The 22,261-nt window shown below is 29.3% G+C and overlaps 1 protein-coding gene across 6 annotated transcripts in view; it reads left to right on the top strand.

Annotated features, from left to right (window-relative positions):
• LOC105209562 (protein similar) overlaps positions 1-22,261 on the top strand; it is a 159,768-nt gene that overhangs the window by 104,093 nt on the left and 33,414 nt on the right. For all 6 annotated transcript variants that reach the window (XM_054225901.1, XM_054225900.1, XM_054225899.1 and 3 more), the window contains one exon: positions 10,992-12,154. In XM_054225901.1, coding sequence (XP_054081876.1) covers positions 10,992-12,154 — 1,163 coding nt within the window. The remainder of the gene's footprint in view (positions 1-10,991; positions 12,155-22,261) is intronic.

The raw sequence follows: 22,261 nt of genomic DNA, 5'->3' as shown, positions 1-22,261 counted from the left end.
CATAAATATAACTTATGTGTGTGTAATCAAAAATACTAATAACATTTAATTTTTTTTGTAATTTTGTTTTGCTTTTTCTTTTATAACTGAGTTCCAATGTTTACTTTAATTTTTTTTTTTTGCAAACTTAGAATTTCGCTCTCTAGAATTTACTACAATTTACGACTGTTTGGTGGATCACAATCGCGCAGTAACTTTTCTGTTTGTATATATTTTTTTTTACATTTACTCATAACGCGCTTTGACTGCTCCACCTCTCCCCGCACACACTAGCATTTTATATTTAAACTTTTATTGCTTTTGGGTTCACAGGTCCCTGTGTAAATTCTCTTAGACAGAGCATGCGCACAAAGACACACAGCTGTTGAGTACGAGTATAGAGCTCGGCGCTCTTATAACAATGCGTTTATGTTTATTTATTTCGCAGATGCTGAATTAAAGTTTCTATCTTGTTGTTATTGTATTACCTAACTTAATTGACTACTCGTTCGTTTACTCGGTATCACTCATTCGCACTCACATCTTCACTCAAATTGCATTGCACTCATTTTTGGTGAACAACTTGTTTGTTTCGCCACTCTTATGCATACTTTTGTTGTTGTTGTTTTTTTTTTGTGTACTTCGTATGCTCATACCTGGTGGAGTGGAGCGAGCGTGTGAGTGTCGTTTGTTGGGGCTTGGCGCGCGAGGGGCGCCTAGTGGGCATCGCGTGAGCCAACTGACGTTTTGCGTCGCTCCACTCGCACATTTACACTCGCCGCCGAATTTCACTCCGCAGTTCGTACGCTGGCATTTAAGGCAGACAGTCAGGCTATATTGGCAAGCGTTTGCTTCGTTTTGTAGTCGCAAACCGTGCACTGCTCGTAGAAACGTTGACGAATTCGCTTGTGTGTCTAAGAGCGGAACAGTAACTCGAAACTTTAGAATTCTTATAATTTTCTTGCTTTAATTAAATAATCAATTCCTACAAAAAAATAAATTGTGATTGAAAATTCAACAAGCAAGTGATATTAAACTTAAACTGCGTGCAATTGAATTAATTTGGAAGCTATAACGGAAATATTAGAAAATTGTGCTACGAAGAAATGCAATCAACTGTAAGCATAGTGTGTATATTATACGCCATCTGCGGTGCGGTAAACAGAATCGCTAAAAGCTCAATACGAAAACAAAAAATTTGCAACTCATTAAAATCTGCAAAGCACTCGATAAACATACGCGAAGAAGAAAGCATAAATTAAGTACAAAAAAAAGAAGCGCAAATGTCAAAAAGATCGCGTGTCGTGTCAACGGCGAATATGTATTTTTTCTTTACAATACGGTTATATTTTTGACGTGCCTCCTGCAGAAGTGCGCTCAGTTTTGTGAAATTTGAAATTATTTATATCTTTTAATATTTAAACTATAATTTCGCGTTGTAAATCAAACGAGATGTACTCAGTAAGTTAATTGAAACAAGCAAAAACGCAGTATCAAGCATTTAAATGTAAAATGAAGTGATATAATGCAGCGCGTACGTAGGGAAGGTAGAGCCCAAAAAGAAATTGCTGCGCCTACGCGTTTGAAGTGTCTTCAAGTATAAAGAAAAAATAGTTAAATATTTGCGTAAATAAAAATAAATTTTAATACAAACTAAATAATACAAAGTAGTAGCTGCAATTGCAAGTAAAAAAATATTACGTTTTCGTAAAAGTAAAATATGTGGCTCTTATGTAAAATTCGCGTATGAAAATATAAGCGATTTTGATTGAAAGAATACACGGTTTCAAATATTGCGCTTTATTTGTGTTTTCTTCGTTCAAAGAGTGCGCTTAATTAGTGTTTTAATCATTTTAAAACTAATATTAAGTTATTAAAATAAAAAAGATCGTAAAAGAAAGCAGCAAGCGATTTACTCGTGCAAATCTACACCCACACCCGCACACATATGAATATATTCTTAAATTTGGGAAAAGTGATTTACTCGCGTTATATCAAATATATTGAAATTTTAAATTTTTTTACAAAGTGTTGCATTTAATAAAAAGCTTTTCGTTAACATGTCATATCTAATTTATAAAAAATTTAAAAAAATTCAAGTTAATTTTTTCAAGTGTACAAACTATGTAAAGCTATACGGCATATAGCTTCAAAAATAGCTAAGTTCTTTAAACTCTAAACAAGCAAATTAATAATAAACGCCAAATAATATTAAAAATAAAAAAAATTAAATCCAAGCAAAATTTTTACACAACAATATCATAACCTAAAAAATGTTTGCCAAAAACGTAATCCCGTGTAAGTGTCGAAAGCAGAATACAGAATATGAGTAAAATGCTAAAAACTAAAAAAAAAACATACAACAATACGTAGAAAGTAAAAATGCAATTTGCTAGTGAGCAGCACTACTATATAGTAGAACCAACTAACCGTACGTTAGATCCTGCTAAGTCTAATTGCAGGCATTCTTGTTCACACTTTTTTGTTCTACTGCATTTCGGATTTTTATTTGTTTTCATGTTTTGCTACGTCTTCACTGCATTCACTTATACTTTTATTAGTTCTTTCTACTAAAATTTCTGAATTTTCTGAATTTTGCATTGCTGACGTTCTTCGGCGCATAGTTTTCGTTCGAATATGTTTTGATTAATGACTGTGACAGTGCCATTGGTGGCGTAAAAATATGAACAATTCATATGTACATATGTGAAAGACAATTTTCGTAAGCGTAATTGAAATTAATTGTAGATTGTTATTAGACGCACAGCTGTTAAATTATATAAGAACAACAAGTTGTATAAAATATTTAAGACTACACTAAATCCGAACAGCTTTTAGCGCGATCCTTGTTTGTCTATAATAAAATACCAAAAAATAAAAAAAAATTGCAGTCATAAATTTAAGAAGCTCACAAGCAAACTTGATGGAAAAGTACGCCAAAATACAAAAAAAAAAAAAATTGACTGAAAAGAGCGTTCGTAGAGTGCGAGTTGAGTGCAAAGTGCTGGGTGCGAAGTAGTATGACGTTTAGGTTGTTATTTATTTGAACTGTATATATTGCTGTTGCAAGTATGCCGCATTTAAGGCAGCTCGGCTTTTAAATTTAGCTATGTATATATACAGATATACATATAGATTTATATGCAAGTAGGCGTTGTTGTGTGCAAATAACTGTGTTGTTGTTGTATATATTTATAAATCTGTGCTGATTTGGCTTATAACAACTTTTATGTGTGTGTGTGTACATAATAAAAATTTGTTCATAAAACGCCATGCGAATCTGTTGTGTCTTTTATGAATTAACAGCGGACTAAATGTCATATATGACATATGTCCATATGTATGTGCATGGCAAATGAGATATATCGAAAAGATAAAACATAAATAAATGAAAAGCATATAGCGCGAAATGGCATGTATTCAACGCTATAATAAAAGTACAACAAAGAGATAGAACAAAACAACAACAATAACAACAACAGCAAATTTATGGAATAAAATGACGTTGTCATAAAAAACCAAATCCAAATCCAAAAGCTAACCACTGTAGCTGACTATTTACGAGTACACGCGGTAGCTTTTGTCTATTACTATAAATGCGCATTTGTTATGTTTTGTTTCGCGTCCCGCAGCCTGCAATTTGTACACAATTCATGTACATATATATGCAGTATGTAACTTAATGCGCTAAAGTGGTTTGTAATTAAAATGAAGTAGATATTATTTGTTGTTGCCTTTTTTGTTTGTGCACTGTGCCGTGTGCTGCCTTTTATACGCGTATATTCAGTTGTAACTGTCGCGCGCTGTGGGTGTTTAACTGCCCGTCCGGATTACTTTCTTCACAGCGCCCGTATGCCACCAAATCGTTTTGTGTGGTTAGGCGGTAGTCGGTATGCAATTTCATATTTGCTTATAATTTCATATACGTAAATATGTACATATACATATATACATTTGTGTATGACTGTCCTGGTCTGAGTGAGAAATCGGAATTTTAATTCGTACAATGCTTTGAGGCATTTCTTTCTAAAAAAATTCTGTAATTTACTCACACTTCAATAAATTAATAATTTATTACGTGTTTTTCCTATGCTGTGTCACGTTTCTATTAGCACACTTTACACACACATATATAAATTTGTAATTCACCTTATTTACCTTACCCACTGCGTTCGTTCGTTGCATTTATTGTTTTTGTATACATTTTTTATACGCTTTATGGTGATTTTTTTTTATTTTTTATTTATTTTAAATTTTTTTCTAGCTGTCAATTTGACAGTTTCGTTTGCACACAAATACGGTATACACTTTTGACAGCGCTCCTCTCTTTCCCTCTTTATACAATTTGTATTTTGTTTCTGTATACTTTTTATGTCTTTTTTGGTTTATTTACACAATTATCTATTGCTATCTACAATGGAATCTTTTAATTTAATTCATTTAAATGTGATTTTTTTATAGTTTTTTATATTTTTTTAAATTTCTTTAATATTTTTTAAATGTGTTTTAAATATATATATTTTTTATATTTTCTTTTTAATTTTTTTAAATATTTTTTAAATTTTTTTAAATATTTTTTTTTTTAATTTTTTTAAATATTTTTTTTTAATTTTTTTAAATATTTTTTTTTTAATTTTAAATATATTTTTTTAATATTTTTTAAATTTATTTTGTATTTTTTTAATATTTTTTAAATAATTTTTAAACATATTTTTTAATTTTTTTAATATTTTTTAAATTAATTTTTTAATATTTTTTAAATTTTTTTAATATTTTTTTTTAATTTTTTAATATTTTGTTTATTTTATATTTTTGTTATTTTTTTTATATATTTTTTAATTTTATTATATTTTTTTATACATTTTTTAATTAAAAACATTTTTTTTTAATATAATTTTTTTAAATTTATTTCGCGATCACCAGCCTCTGTAGTTCTCTAAGAGCATCCACCTTCTGCTATACTCTGTTGTATAAGAGAAAAAAATTGTCACGCTTTTGATCTGCAGCACTCTGTAGCTGTATTGTAAATGTGTTCGTCATTCATGTTCGTGCCATTGCATACAGTTATACGTTGTACTCGCAAATGCATTACAATTACACCCCTTCCTCGTTGTTTTTGTAGTGTTGTTTTTTTATCTCTCTATTTTACTGTCGTAAATTTCTTTTGATCCGTTTGCGACATACTAAAAATGTTGTTGTTTGCAAAATCACTGCAGTCGTGCGTTCACACTTTGCATACAACTCATTTACTTAAATACATATTCATTATTGAAATTAATTAATTACTTGAGTGCGCTTGTAAATGTTTTTGTTTTTCCTTTTTTTTATATTAGCAATGCTTAACAATTTTTGCATTCTACATTTTCCTGGTTTTTGTTGTTGTTGAGTTTTTTATCTGATCTACATCACGCGATCGGTAATTTATGGTAGTGGAAGTGTTTTTTATATAGAATATGTTAAGTTATATTTGTTTTAGTTATTACTATGTAATTTCAGTTTTTATAAGCCTTTTTTATGGGTTACAAGTAGAGTTGGCAACTCTAATTTCGAATTTCGGCTAAAAAAAATTCAATTTATTATTATTTTTTGCATTAATTGGAAATTAAATTCGTTGGTTTTTAGGGTGTGTGTGCTATCAGCTGCCATTCATTTGTGTATAAAATTCTATTGACGATCTCACAAAAATGAACCCTTCCCTTGTCTCTGATCATAAAATTTTGCGAATTTTCGAAATTGACATACAAACAACATACTTTTGTTTGTTTACAGCTTTTTTCGATTTCTTCTTCATTTTTGTCTCGTGATTTGCATAGAATTTGTGGATTGTTAGCTTTTACGGAAAGGGTGTTCCAGCAGCTGGCCATTATATTCCTTTCGCATTTGTTTTCCATCTCAAAACCACCCTTGAGCGCACTGCTTTCAAGTTTAGGTGTTCCCCGCTGTTTTCTAATGTAAACTCTTTTGTTGTGCTCTCTTTTTTGGACTGTCAAATTTTCATTAAGTTTATTGTTTGCTTAGTATTTAGCGGCTGAAAGATAAATATAGTGCAGATCACACTTATGCTCATATTATCTAAATCCTAAATCCCCTGCAAAGCCTTGCTCACCACCTTCAATTTCACCATCAAAGCTCTGTGTGGTTTATAAACTGTCTTTATTTATAATACAATTTCGTTTAAAATACGTAAATAAATAAATAAATAGATAAATGTTTGCTGGTATCAGTCCAGCCGCAATTGTGAGTCTCTGCTATTGGCATTCTGGCGTTGTCATCGCGCTCGACTTTAGCACTCAGCTGTTTTGCACGCACTCAACGCTTGATATCCATTAGCAGTTTGTTGTTGTACTACTCATGTGCGGCATGATCTACTGGCGTGTCGCCGTTGGAGTTCTAAAAATATCTCACTTGAACACAAAAAAAAAAAAAAGAAACCGACAGCAAAGAAGCGAAAAAAATCGCAAAAAAGCAAACATTCGTGTTTTAAAAGATATTTTTAGCACAGATAACAACAACTATACCAACTGTTAGTGGCAGTGCGCTGCAAAAGCAAAAGTTTAACAACTTAGACCAAAAGCAAAGAAAAGGAAAAAAAGACTCAGTGCGATTAAACATTTGATTAGCGCAAATATTCCACCATTACTCAATATGTATTATCTTATCGTCGAAACGTTTCCTTTGTCATGCACGGTCGCTTATTCATACTACACGCCATTCTTGTTTTGCGCCACTTGACGCTGTGGTTCTTGCGAAACCTACTTTCCAACACAGACACCTTAAGATTTAAATTAAGTAATCGGAAATTTACATGGTCTTTATAAATTAACACGTGGACCTTTAGACTGCCTGAACTCGCCTAACGCGTCCACATGTACATTTATCAGACGCAGACCATGCAGTCTACATGCCGGCTACCGGCTGATGGGGTCGTGCTCTAGTGAATTATAAATCGTTGCGTCCTATGCCATTTGATTTGCTATCAGCGAGCATTTCGTTTTTTCCATTCACACTGATAAGCGTCTAACTGCAAGTTACCGCATTACCTAACCAACTAACTAGCTGTACACATATTAAAATAAGCGTCTACTAAGCAAAAGCAGACAACAACAATAAAAGCCATCATGCGATACCGGTCGCATTTATTGAGATTTTGTATCAGGCGAGTTTTCAAATTTCAAGTTTTCAAATATTGCAAATATTCGATTATCAGTTGCGCTTTAATGGTATCACTTTATTACTCGTTTGCCTTTGTTATCGGTTAAGTAATATAATATTTCAAGCGTACGCTATTTGAAGTATAAAAAAATTAAGAAAATTAAAAAAAAAAATGAAAAAAATGGAGCGCAATCACTTTACGTTTAAGCTTATCACATAAGTAGTTATGTGTTGAACTTGAAATTAATTGTGGAAAAAAACTAGTTTGCGACGTTTTACATGCGTGTTATTGTCCGAATAGTAATACCAATATTGCAAGTTCATTACAAAAGTGCGTTGATTCTTTGATCTCCACTGTAAATAAAGTATGTTCTTTGATTAAGCTGAACTGATTTTTGCTATTGTATTTTAATTTTTTTGTTTTATTTTTTTTATTTATTTTTTTATTTATTTTTTATTTTATTTTTTATGTTTTTTGTTTTGTTTTGTTTCTTTATTATATATTTTATTTAAATTTTTTTTTTCAATTTTTGGTTATGTTTTGTTTTTTCTTATATTTTTTATTTTTCTAATTTTTTTATGTATTTTGTTGTATTAACAAATTGTTTTTTAATTTTTTTGTTGTATTTTTTATTTTTTAATTTCATTTTTTTTTAATTTTTTGGTTATGTTTTGTTTTTTCTTATATTTTGTTGTATTTTTTATTTTTTAATTTAATTTTTTATTGTATTTTTTGGTTTTGTTTTTTTTTATCTTATATTTTTTATTTTTCTAATTTGTTTATGTATTTTGTTGTATTAAAAAATATTTTTTTCAATTTTTTTGTTGTATTTGTTTTTTGTTGTATTTAAAAAATGGTTTATTTTTTTTTAATTTATTTGTTGTATTTGTTTTTTGTTGTATTTAAAAAATGGTTTATTTTTTTTAATTTTTTTGTTGTATTTGTATTTGCTTTTTGATTTTTTGTATTTATTTTTTTTATTTTCTTTTTCTTTTTTTTTATTTTTATTTTTTATTTTTTTTTATATTTTTTTTTTCAATAAGACACACCCACACCGCAGTCATTGTGTGTTATCAGATCAGCACCACAGCGTCGTGTCTTGGCCGCACTCCAAGCGTGTTAATTAAGTTTTGACTGCTCAAATCTAGATCGTCCAATTAACCATTTGACATTTTAATGTTGTCACATTCGATTTGCAATCTATATGCTCTCTTTGATTTGTTTTATTTTTTATATAATTGCTGCGTGCGCACTGTCTGCTTGCACGCGTGTCCAGCATGCTTTGGCTTGCTGGTGCGTTTCTAATGGCTAAATAATTCAACTTCTGTTGCGTAATGCTGTCGTAAAATAAGTCAATAAATAAAATCACATCTCTCTCACGTTGTGTGCATAAAGCAGGAATTCAATAAATTCAGTTTCATATTTTTATTTATTTTTTTTTTCCAATTTAATTCAATTTAATAATTGAATGCCAACCATGTCTCGAGAGCAATACATTTTTTTATTGTTCTTATGTTTGTTCTAGACATTATATGCGTTTTATTTATGCTTGAAAACCATATATTCTAAAATAACACCCTTTATATACTCGTTTGTCGAACTTAATGAGATTATATTTTCGAAAAATTATATGGAAGATCACTATTTAAGCAGTCATTTTTTCAAAATATATGTAAATATGTTTATGAGAAAGTAATCGTCAGTAGTCATTACATTTATACAGTAATCATTACATTTATACAGTAATCATTACATTTGCACAGTAATTCAAGACACATTTTATATACAGTTATGTATTGAAATGCTGCGCATTACAAAATGCTACAGCGAAACAATGCAAAACAACTATTGTGAATCACTGCTACACACCCATTTCAAATACGCATAACATGCAGCAACAACACTAAAAGCAAAAGAAATGCATTTATATGTATATACATACATACACCACTATATAGGCACAGCAACAGCATACGTTGCAGCAATAATCGACGAGCAACAACGCGAATGTGCGCCAATTTCGCCGGTAAAAAGTGTGCAACAAAAAATTAATTGAGCATGGAGTTGAGGCAAAAGCAAAAAAAGCAAAAACAAAAAAATAAAAAAACAAAAAAATAAAAAGCAAAAACAACAACAACAACAAAACAAGAAATGCATTTTTGCGGTTGCCATTTCACAGCGTTTGTTGTAGTTGTTGCATTTTGAGTGCAAAGCGAAATTGCAATTGCACTTAAGAGCAATGACATTCTCTTATGAATTGCCGTCACACTCTTAAATCAGTAATGCAAATGTATTGCAGTGTCATTTGAGTGCATTATCTGTTGTTTTGGAGAGGGGGCACAAAATGCGGCGCACTCCCCATAACCTGTTGAGATGAGAGACTCATTCTCAAGCATTGCTATTTTTGCTAGCGCCGAGGCGTATTGTTTTTATATACTCGTACTTTATATAATAGCTGGTTTTAAGCTTTCTTTTTTTTTTGTTTCTTGTTCTTTTTTTTTTGCATACTGTATTTGCTACTAATTGCAATTACACGAACTCACACCATACTATTTGCTTTACTCTTTAGTTTTTGCTGCCATATGGGAGTACTTTACTAAGCGAAAATCACGTGATGCGTATATTCTAGTGACGCAATCTTTAACAGGCTGGTTTTTTGTTGAATATATTTGCATTTATGTGTGTACATATGTATGTATATGAGTGCATTTAGAATGCATTATTGAATAAGGCAAGCAATTTTGTAAATAAAAGATCGCACGAGCGCGCATATAAATGATGGAATTATTAGTAAAATTGTATAGAATTTTTAAAAACATTTATAAAAATTTAATATAAAATTATATGAAATTAAAAAAATTATATAATTTAATAAAATAAAATATAATTTAAAATAATAAATACTCTAAATTTATGAAAAAAAAATTAAAAAATCGCATATCAAATCACCAAAAAAATATTTTCCATTTTAATAAAAAAGTGAAAATTCGAAATATTTTAATATGATTTTAAAAAGTACTTAAATACTTCAAATAATTAAATCACTTGAATGAAATGAAATAAATAATATATAAAATTAAAACAAATAATACAATTTAATATATAATAATAAAATATTGAATATTGTAAATTTATGAAATATTTTAAAAAAACTTATAAAAGAGAAAAAAAAATATCAAAACACTAAAAAAATATTTTCCATATAAAAAAGTGAAATTCGCAATGATTTAAAAAAATACTTAAATACTTAAAATAATTAAATCACTTCAAAGGAATTATTTTCTAAAATAATATATGAAAATAAAACATCTAATAAAATTTAACAAAATAAATGTAATTTTGAATAAAAAATACTGTAAAATTATGAAAAGTGTTAAGAAAAATTATAAAAATCGCATATGAAATCACTAAAATTTTTTTCAACTTAAATAAAAGTGAAAATTCGCAATGATTTTATAAAATATTATATGAAATTAAATCACTTGAATAAAATTAAATTGAAATAATATATGAAATGAAATCATATAACACAATTTAATGAAAAAAAATATTTTAAATAATAAATATTGTAAACTCAAAATTATAAAAAAAATGTGAAGAAAAATTATAAAAATCGCATATCAAATCACTAAAAAAAAATATTTTCCAAATTTCAAGAAAAAAAGTGGAAATTCGCAATTTAAATCACACGTCAAATCGCGAGTGTCTCATTCTTCCCATTAATTGTGTATGAGTGTGTGTGAATTGCACGAGTAAATCGCCAAGGCGATTACCAATCAAAATGCAAAAAAAAAAAATGAAAAAAAATAGAAAAGCAAATGCATAATGTAAAATTCGCGATATGTGTAAATTTTTGCAGCAATCTTGAGAACAACAATGAGATTTATTCACTTGCACAATACGAGGCAAGCAAGCTTAAAGTTGAGGCAAGCGACAGCGAAAGCGATCAAAGCAACATTGGCGATAGCTGTAGCGACAACAATATCAAAGAGAATATCAACGATAAAAACAACAGCAACAACAGCTGCAACAACAACAACGGCATCATCAGCGACGACAACTCAACTGACGATTACAAACAGAAATTATTAGAGTGCACTAAAGAAACCAAATTGCTGAAACAAGAACAAGAAAATCCAGAAATCCTTATAAATAAACCGTGTAAAATCGAATTGCATTCGATCAAAGCAGCCAATTCACCACCAACGTCAACGCAAACAAATCCAACTACCACCGACAACGATCTCAATGAGGATCGTAATATAAACACAAATAATATATGTTCCTCCATAAAACGTGAAAAAACGTGTGCAATTAACGTAAATCCCTCTAATACAATAACCACTACCTCAAGCAACAACAACAACAACAACACTAAATTAGCAGCCACACCCCCATTAGATAATAATACCACAAAATTGATCGACATTGCTGCTAATAAACAAACGATTGTACGTGAAAATTCACTTTCTCCATTGCGTCAGAATAGTAATCTACAAACGAATTTTATAAACGGCAGTGACAATAACACTAACAACAACAACAACAACAACAATAATAAGAATTTGTTGTTGGCAAAAACACACGAAGAGAAACGCCCCAAATCGGTTACCGCTTCGGTATTTCGTCCGGCTACCATAACCGATTTGAGTGGTACCCACTCGACAACAACAACTGCAATAGCAACAACAACACCGCCAACGCCCGTACCATCGACTACGAGCACTTCATCGGTATTTGTGAGTGCAGCAAATGCACCGCCATTGTTGCCATTGAACGCGGCACCTCGCGCCCAATCGGTGACGGCTTCCGTTTTCACACCGATTTCGCAGTTGTGTAATCGCCAACAACAACATATTGCTAAAACTAATTCCATTATAACACCAACAACGGTGACAGCAGCAATACTCAGTGGTCAACAACAACAGCAACATCAAAATCATCAGAATCACCAAAACTCACAGCAGACACAAGATATGAATAAGTTTTTGTCGTTCGGGGATGAGACAAATGAGTTAGCAAGTGAGTACTATTCTCTTTCTTTCTTCTTATTTCTTATTTAGTAATATTCAATTTAATTTAGTTTAAGTGTCATTTACACATACATCGAATCATTATTGTTTCAAGTTTTTCGCTTTGAAGTCCGCATAATTGCCGATCGAAAGCGACAGATCTATATACATATATCCATGCATTTATAGTTAGTTAGGTTCTAGAGGTTTTGGGATATTTATATTGCATTTTGTAGGAAATGATCGTGAATATATAACTTCTAATGAGGTCTTTTTTCTATATAGTCTCCATCTTTTTCAGCCTGTAACCATTGTATATGGTTTTATTTTGGTCTCCACCTTTAAGCCTGTTTCAAACATACTTTCCAAGTGAAGATTCTATAAATCTTTTAACCCATCCTCCAGTAAAAAGTCAAGTCCAGCCTCCATGTACTATTCTTGGCACAATTAGTAATTGGCAAAATAGTTTCTATTTACAGTTGGACGCGGCGTATTGTAAATATTGCAGCTGTGTAAACAGTTAATTATCGTCAAAACATTTGTTTTTGTGTTCGATTCTAATTTTAAACAAATTTACACGATCGCCGCCAATATGTTTGGTTTTGCATTGCCATTTGTTGTGCTGATTTTCGCAATGCCTAGTTAAGATGGCTAACAGTTTTATGCGTTCTAATTTTCCCCATTTAATGCCACTGATTTGTTGTCGATTACACTATACGAGAAAATCGATTTTTTTTCTGGGTATTGGACTAAAATAATTTTTAGAATTTTTTTCATAAGTAAAAAAATATATATCCGTCCGTCAAAATAAAAATATTTGGATTCGAAGGTCTTTAAAAAAAAAATATTATTAATTACGGGATATAGCTACTAAAATCTCCAGAAATTAGATATTATCTACATTCTCTTCTTAATTCATTGGAGTTTCGGTCAAGCATATAAGCAAGATGCTATGAAGTGTCAAAGTTTGGTCTTCGAAAAAATTTAAAAAAATTCTGTAGAAAATACTGGATCCCTTATAACATTAGTCATATAAGCTTGACGAAAAAGTTTTATATACCAATGAATTAAGTAGAAAATGTAAATTATATATATTTTTGGACTAGTAGCTATGACCTAATAATATATTTTTTTAAATACCTTTTCGAATCCAAATAATCTCATTTTGGAGGCAAACTTCCAAAATGTGAGAATAGTATTTTTTTTTTGCTTATGACTCAATCTCCCGGAAAAAATTAGGTTTTTAATTTTAAAATTTTAGTTAATTTTTTCAAAAATATATTTAACATTTTTATACTCTCGCAACAAAAGTTGCTAAAGAGAGTATTATAGTTTTGTTCATATAACGGTTGTTTGTAACACCCAAAACTAAACGAGTTAGATATAGGGTTATATATACCAAAGTGATCAGGGTGAAGAGTGGAGTTCAAATCCGAATGTCTGTCTGTCCGTCCGTCCGTCCGTCCGTCCGTCTGTGCAAGCTGTAACTTGAGTCAAAATTAAGATATCTTGATGAAACTTAGCACACTTATTTCTTGGCACCATAGGAAGGTTGCTTTCGAAAATGAGCAAAATCGGACCACTGCCACGCCCACAAAATGGCGAAAACCGAAAACACATAAAGTGCCATAACTAAGCCATAAATAAAGCTATGGAAAAATTTGGTATGAAGGATCGCACTATGAAGGGGCATATTTGGATGTAACTTTTTTGGGGAAGTGGGCGTGGCCCCGCCCCCTACTAAGTTTTTTGTACATATCTCGCAAACCAATAGAGCTATATAAACCAAACTTTCTGCAGTCGTTTTTTTAGCCACTTCCTAATACAGTCCAAAAATTAAAAATTAATCGGATCATAACCACGCCCACCTCCCATACAAAGGTTATGTTGAAAACTACTAAAAGTGGGTTAACTCAATAACGAAAAACGCCAGAAACACTAAATTTCACATAAGAAATGGCAGATGGAAACTGCACTCAGATTTTTTTAGGAAATGGAAAATGGGCGTGGCGTCGCCCACTTATGGGTCAAAAACCATATCTCAGGAACTACTCGACCGATTTCAATGAAACTTGGTTTGTAATAGTTTCCTTACATCCCAATGATATGTTGTGAAAATAGGCCAAATCGCTTCACAACCACGCCTACTTCCTATATACCAGAACTTTGAAGACGATCTGAAACGTTTACATTCCAATATATAAAGTAAGCACTAGTGAAGATATCGGTGCAAAACTTTGCACAAATACTGTATTTATAGTGTGGCAGCCCCATTCTAAAAATCGCCGAAATCGGACCATAGGTTGTCAAGGCCCCATATATCGAACTTGAGGACCTCGGTACTTCTAACCTAATATTAGGGTTTCCAACTTTCAATGGACTTTATACAATATATATGACGAATATGTGGGTAAAATTGTGTATTATATAATATAAATTAAGTTAAATAAATAAATTGCGAGAGTATAAAATGTTCGGTTACACCCGAACTTAGCCCTTCCTTACTTGTTAATTTTTAACTTTATAACAGTTAGCTTTACACTCTTATCACCATATTTCCTGGTTTATATTTGTACCATATCTGTATTGAGTGCTTTTATCTTATTGGCCTATAACTGAAAACAAAAATATTTTCGTTATGTTCTTGTAATAATTACTATCAGAGTGTACTATAAACCGGCAATATACATATAATTGTACACTTCAAGCTACATACATACAAACAACGAATAAACAATTTACACTCTCGTAAAATTGTTATATCACAATTATTTGCTGATTTTATAAGGCACTATTGGTGTGAACTGACGTTCGATACTTATCAATAATTACTTGCGATTGCATTATCTTTGCACGTACATATATCTACATACTCTTGTATAAGGAGATCTATATGCGGGGTATTCACATACTTATATGTTGACGCCTTTTGTTTTGTAGTTTTTTTTTTTTATAGATAAGCTGAAATTCCAATTGCAAGTCATTAAACTGTTTTATTATATAACAAAAATCACTTGAGTCCAATTACCACTGCGTAGTTGTGCGACTCCAAAGATTAGTGCAATTTTGTTTACCTTTCGAAAAGAGTTTATTACAATTTGATGCGCCTAAAAACACACAATGTTTTATGATCAGCGTTCCCATTACAAATACATTATTTTGGAAACGAGATTCCATTCTTTGTTAAGGTGTCTTAATGAGTTTCAAGAAATAGAGGCTCCTAGAAGTTGAACAGCTTTATTAATTAAATTTATAATTTTTTTCTTTCTATTCTACCTTCTGATCCACCGTTTGCACTTGCCAATTTTACTATTTATTTATACTTTTTTTTTTATAAAACTGGTCCCAATCAGTTACAGTCAGACCACACACAATCATGCTTTTGACCCGATTATGTTGTTGTTTTCTGAAAGAAAGCGAAGCAATGGCAGTGAATTTGTTAGAAACCGGATGGCGTAAAATATGCATGCATAACACACAATTATAAAAAAGCTCTGCTGCGTTGGCGCCAATTAAAGTGCCAGAAGCTGCTAGTCTCTGTGGGGCTTTTGCGTAATCTCGGCATTTAAGCAATTAATTATGTTGTTGCCGGCAACTGGTATTATTTAATGTGTATTTAAATATAAATTTATAAATGTGATAATCATAAGAATCGATAATTTGTTTGCGAATTGTCGCTTTTATCACGCATGCTGGCCCTTACGTAATACGCAGAACAAGAAGTAGTCACATTATAGGGTGATTTTTTATATGCTGCTTTAACAACCTAGTGGGTGTTTCAGTTGTGTGGATAGCTTGCAAAATCACTTGTTTGTTGCGACCGATTTAATTTATGAAATATATATATATATAATAAAAATTTATATAAAAAAAATTAAAAAAAAAATTTTATAATAAATTATAATAATAATTGTATAAAAGAAAAATAAAAAAACAAAAAACAAATAACAAATTATAAAAAAAAAAATTATAAAAAAAAATATAAAAAAAATATAACAAAAAATTATAAAAAAATTAAAAAATAAATTATATACAAATTATAAAAAAACACAAATTATAAACAAAAATTAAAAAAAATTATAAAATAATTATAAATATTTTTAATAAAAAAATAATTAAAAAAAAAGAAATTAATAAAAAATTCATGTAATTTGTAAAATTTATAAATCTAAATACAATCATGAAGATTATAAAAATTTATGAAAAAAATCATGAATTTATTTGTATAAAAAATTAAAATATTTAAACCGATTAAAATTTTCCGATTTTTTTTTGTAAAAGCTTTTATATATGTATTTACAGGCGGCATATTTTTGTATTTCTGCATTTGCCATTTTTTCTAAAATTGTGTAAATTTTTCCGTGGTATAATTGTTTATTTCTTATTTCACTTGCAACAATTTATCTTATCTAAGTTATTTATTTTGCTAACTTTTTGTTTTTCAATCCAACATATTTTAAACAAATCGAGCATTAACCGCTCTATATGGTTTAATTTACTTGTTATTGTATTTTTAGTTTATTTTTAGTTCTGCTAAATTTAGTTGAGGAAAAAATGAAAATACACGCGTTTACGGCTCCGCAGCGCAGAAAATGAAGAAATTCTTTCATTCGCCACTAAATATTTTGTTTTTTTTTTGTTTTTAAATTCACTTAATTTATTTTGCTTTGCGCGTTGTTTGTTGGCATATTTTTCGACAACATTTCTAAATGAATTAATTGGTTTCGCTTTTTTTTCCTCCAACACGCTGACAAAACATACATACATGCCGAAATTTGCGGCATTTTTTGTAATTTTATTGGCTCATACTTATGATTCGGACACACTGCCGGACCGGCGCTCACCAGCAGCCACTGGTTATTTTACTATAGACAAACATACATATTGAGATATGTATGTGTTTTTATAAGTGTGGGGTGTATTCTTTTTTACTGGGTGTCTGTGGAAATTTTCTCATGGCGACAACGTTAGCAGTTGCCGGGGCGGTATGGTCATCGTAAACAAAGGAAATACAAGAAACTGAACCAAAATAAACTCGTGAAATGCGCTATTTTTTACTTTTCTCGTGTCTGCATACAATTTCTTTTCTTTTCTCTATTTTTTTTTTATTCTTTTCTGATTTTTCTTTTTTTTTTTTTTACTTTCTGTTTTTTCTTTATTTTTATTTTTTTTATTTATTTTGTTCTTTTTTCTAACGTATTGTTTTTTTCCTTTTTTCTATTTTTTTGTGCTTTTTTTTTTACTTGTTTTCCTACAATTGTTTGCTAGCATCCCTCAATCATCACATGTGCTTGGTCATCTGATTTGCATACTTATGTACAAATTATACTTAAGTCTCTATATTGTATTTGTTGTCTTCACTCATACAGAGCCCACACGTGTTTTTATAATATTTTATTCGCATGATAAAGCATATATTTATAATTTTCCGTTAGTTTTTGTCTTTGATACTTTTCATTTTAGTGTTTCTGGGAAGTTTTTCGTCACATGACTTCAAATCAGTATCAAGTAAAAATTCCGAAATTGTTTTCTCAAACGTGTTTTGTTGTTATTGTTGCGAATTTTTGTTCTACTTTAGGTAATTTACTAGTTCTGTCCGATATTTCACACTATTTAGGAGGTGCATATAGACATAATAATTGAAGTTGACACTTTAATAACTTGGCGATAATTAAGTGCAAAAATAATTGTTGTTTACATTTTAGTTGCTTCGGTTGAGCAGAATATCAACAAAAAACTTTTTGTACAGGTGTTAATTTTTGGTTTTGATTGTTTCAAAGTGTCGAAGGAAATATTGACAATTAATAGACTATTCGTTGTAGCACCTCGTACGCTTGAATGCAAGCCAGTATTTACATGGTTCGTGTGCTGGCCGAGAAAAACTTTTAAATCAACCAAAAATTTGCTCTTCAAAAGACTCTAGATATACTCTCTGTGTACTCCTTGTGCTTGAAACATTGAGGACTTTCCATATATCATAAGATGATTTAAAGGCTTAGAGGTAATATCAGCAGATGCTCGGCCAAACTCTCAGCTAAGTTCTAAACGTTAATTCTACATAATAATTAGAGCCATGTGTAACGTGAGATGCACGTCCATACAATAGATAGTGAAGCACTAATTAAAAGCAAAATGTCGATATTTTGTTTTTTTTTCTTCTTTCTTTCTTAAAAAGTTTTGAATTACACTTATATACTTATTTTGCATATATTGTTACATACGCGCGTGTTTTTGTTTACATTTAGCTGAGGTTACTAAACAAACAAAATTTTTTTTTATTTCAATTTTTTTTTACTTTGTAATTGAATGAGGAAATAATACTTGAAAATATTTTCCTGTAATTACAGCATTTGCGCTATGAAATAATAACTTTTTTTTGTTTTTTAATAAAAAGTAGTGTTATTATGTATTATTATTAAATTTATACAAGTCAAAGTAGACGAAAAAATTTAAAACAAAAAATTGCACTGAAGTAATTTTAGAATTTTATTGGCTTTAATTACAGTGATTACAATTACAATTACCTTCATATATGTATGATTTTCATACGAATGAAATGCTACCGTGTTTACTCGTATGTATGTATGCTGTAGTGTCAGTATAGTGAAAGCCTACTGGCTAATGTCGCCTCAAATTTACCATAGATGATGATTGTTGCCAGATTTTTTCTTTTTTCGAATATTTGAGCTTTTTAATAAAAAAAAAATCAATTTATTTATAATACAGTGGAACTTCTCTAACTCGAATCACCATAATCCACAAAAAAACTTCGTGTTAGAGAGACTTCGAGTTATAGAATTTTCATTAAAAAATATAATTTTTCAAAAAGTAGCGATTTATTGAAGGAAATTTGTATGAAAGTTCGAGTTATGGAGAACTTCGAGTTAGGGAAGAAAATTTGTATGAAATTTGGCTTATAAACGCTATTGGCAATTCAAGTGTTCGAGTTATGGAGATCTTCGAGTTATAGAAGTTCGAGTTATGGAGGTTCCACTGCAATTTATTCGCTTTATTTTTCTATAAAATATTTTCTATTTCGAATGTTGACAATTTGTTTGTTTCAGTTAAATTTTTTACTTGTACTTATTTTTTAGAAGATATGTAAAGAGTGATTTTGTTAGATCTATTCGTTCAGTTTTAAACACAAAAAAATTAATAAAATTAAAAAAAATAGGTCGCGAATTTTATGTACGATTATTGTTTGAATCAAATTTCGTAGAAGACCTTTCAAATTCCATATCCAACATATTAATCAAAGCTGGTTTAACAGCATAAACTATTGACATGAATTAACCCCACAAAAAGTGATCTATGCGGATCTATCTAAGGCATCCACTTCTGACTCCATCTATATGCCAATACTAATTTAATATATATAAAATATTTTTTTTTTTTTCAAATATTTCTTTTAATCGAAATATATTATTTATATCTATTTTAGTATCAAAATAAGTACTTAAAAATATATATATAAAGTATATTATGTTTGAAACTAATTAGTAAAGTACTTATAGCAAAAGGGTTATCAACTTTTCTTGCCAACTGCAAGCGAGTACTGATGATATGGCTTCATACATATATGTAGGTGCAATTTTTCAATTATATATATTATTACCATCGACATTCAGCTACTTAAATATTTAATACATATATATAAACTACTTAATTAGCTAAGTGCAACAGTATTTCTTACGACTGACATACATACATACAAACAAATTTGTTTTGATTCCATTTATGACGTTTGTGCAATTATGATAATGTTATATTGACCGTATGATTCGTATACAATTTTTCCGCAAACGTCTGTAATTTGAACGATTTACGTCAAACAACGTTAGAAAACATCTGTCAATGATACTTTGCGCTTACATATTAACAAAAACAATAACAATTTGCTTATCAAGCGCGTATTGTGTAATCGTAGCGAGTGTTGGTACACAAATATATGTTAAAATAGGTAAAAAATATTAATAAAAATATTAAAAAAAAAAAAAATTAAATAAAATATAATAAAATAAAATAAATAAATAAATAAAAAAATCAAAGAAAAATTAAAAATAAATAAAGAATAAAAATATTAAAAAAAATTAATAAATGAAAAAAAAATAAAAAATAAATAAATAAATGAAAACAAAAAATTAAAAAAACCAACAAAAAAATTAAAAAAAATTAAAAAAAAAATAAAAAACCAAAAAAAAAATTAAAAAAGAAATAAAAAATAAATTAAAAAAAAAAATAAAAATAAATAAAAAAAAAATAAAAAATAAATTTAATAAAAATAAAAAATAAAAATAATTAATCAAAAAAGTAAAATATAAAAAAAAATGTTTTCAGTTCACTGAACTTTTTTAGATCTCTTAATTGTATTTATAAATTTTGAGCATTTCTGCCTTTAATACTTCCAACTCCCGCAATAAAATATAATTAAGCCCCAAAGTAAAGTATATAAGATATATGTATGTGCTTATAGATGCCTAAAGAATTGCTCATAAGACTTATCAAGGAGTATATACATACATACATTCACACAAATACACACATTTTTCGAAAATGTCATTTTGTCTACGTTGTCCGCTTGAACTCACTGCCGCACAGCGTCTTCCTGTGTGAGGAGATTTTCCTCTATTTTCTTATTTCTGGTATTATTTTTAGCGAATTTGTTGTTTTTCTACGCCACTTAGAAGGTGTCTACATACATATATACGCACATTATTTGTGTATTTTTAACTTCGTGTATAGTTTTAGATTGTGTTATCCACTGTTCTTAGTGGGTCTCTTGTTGATGATCGCATCTGCATTATTGTTGGAAAGTTGAAACATACTTTTTACTAATTTTTATATTCTAAAAACAAAAAGGAAACTTTCAAGTGGCGACTTGCGACATTTTTCGTTGAGTGCGTTGAGTGGTGCTTAAATTTGTTCTGTGAATTTTAATATTCAAATGATTAGCACTTGAGTTGCCTGTGCCAAATCGTTATCGTACTTCAAAGTTGTCAAAAGTGAAGTTAAGCAGATTACTCTACTTCTTCGCCATAGATTGTGGTGCAAGGTTTTAAATTAATGAGTTTAAGTAGTTGAGATAGCAGTTGCGTGGGTTGTGGGTTGTGGGTTATCTTATAACGGCTAAGCAACCGTAATGCATGATGAACGATTAATTTTGATTTATATATTTTTATTGTTTTTTTTCTTTATTTTTTTAATAAAATATACTATTTCACAATAAATTGTAATAATGGTTTGAAGTGATTCCATATCTATTGAGTATTTTAAATATTCATGCTTTTTTGTGTATTTAACTGAAAAAACAGTGGAAAAATACTAATATCTTATTAAATCTTCAATGAAAGGAAGTTGTGAAATCAGCTTTTGGTTACTTTTAACAAATATTTTATAATTATGGTACATAGGTAGAAATAAATTGTCAAGTATGGAAAAAACCCTATTTGCCGAACTACAAAGTCATCAGATATTTATGAAGTTTTTTAATTCTTAACATTTCTCAATTGTGTCAATAATTCGAATTTTATTTCATTAATAGCTGGAGTGTTGGACATTTTTGGGTGTTTTAGTTAAATTGTTGGTTACTTTGTGACTTGCACTTATGAAGATACATAAAGGGTTTTTCTGTTAGATCTATGTAAATTTTTCAAAAATTAAAACACACATAAAAATAAAATAAATAAAAAATGGAAAATAAAAAAAAATAAAAAATAAAAAAATATATAAATAAAATAAATAAAAAAAATAAATAAAATAAAAAATAAAAAAATGTATAAATTAAATAAATAAAAAAAATTTAAAAAATAAAAAAAAATAAAAAAAAATAAAAAAATATATAAATATAATAAATAAAAAAATAAATAAAATAAAAAAGGTCGATAACTTGGTCTAATAGGTCGAAAATTTTATGACAATTATTGTTTGAACCAAAGAAGACCTTTCAAAACTGAAACTGACTGTTACACTCAAAATATGATTGTGATTGTTTTGTTGAACATGAGTTTTGAAAGGAGATTTTCACGATTTTTTTTAAGTTTGTTTCAGTATAGGTGTTTCCATGATAATTCTCGAAAGTATATGCAACATAAATGTAAAATACTCGAATTTTCTTTGA

Source organism: Zeugodacus cucurbitae, chromosome 2 (assembly GCF_028554725.1).
Source record: "Zeugodacus cucurbitae isolate PBARC_wt_2022May chromosome 2, idZeuCucr1.2, whole genome shotgun sequence".
Taxonomy (NCBI): Eukaryota; Metazoa; Arthropoda; class Insecta; order Diptera; family Tephritidae; genus Zeugodacus; species Zeugodacus cucurbitae.
This window is presented reverse-complemented; position numbering and strand designations above follow the sequence as displayed.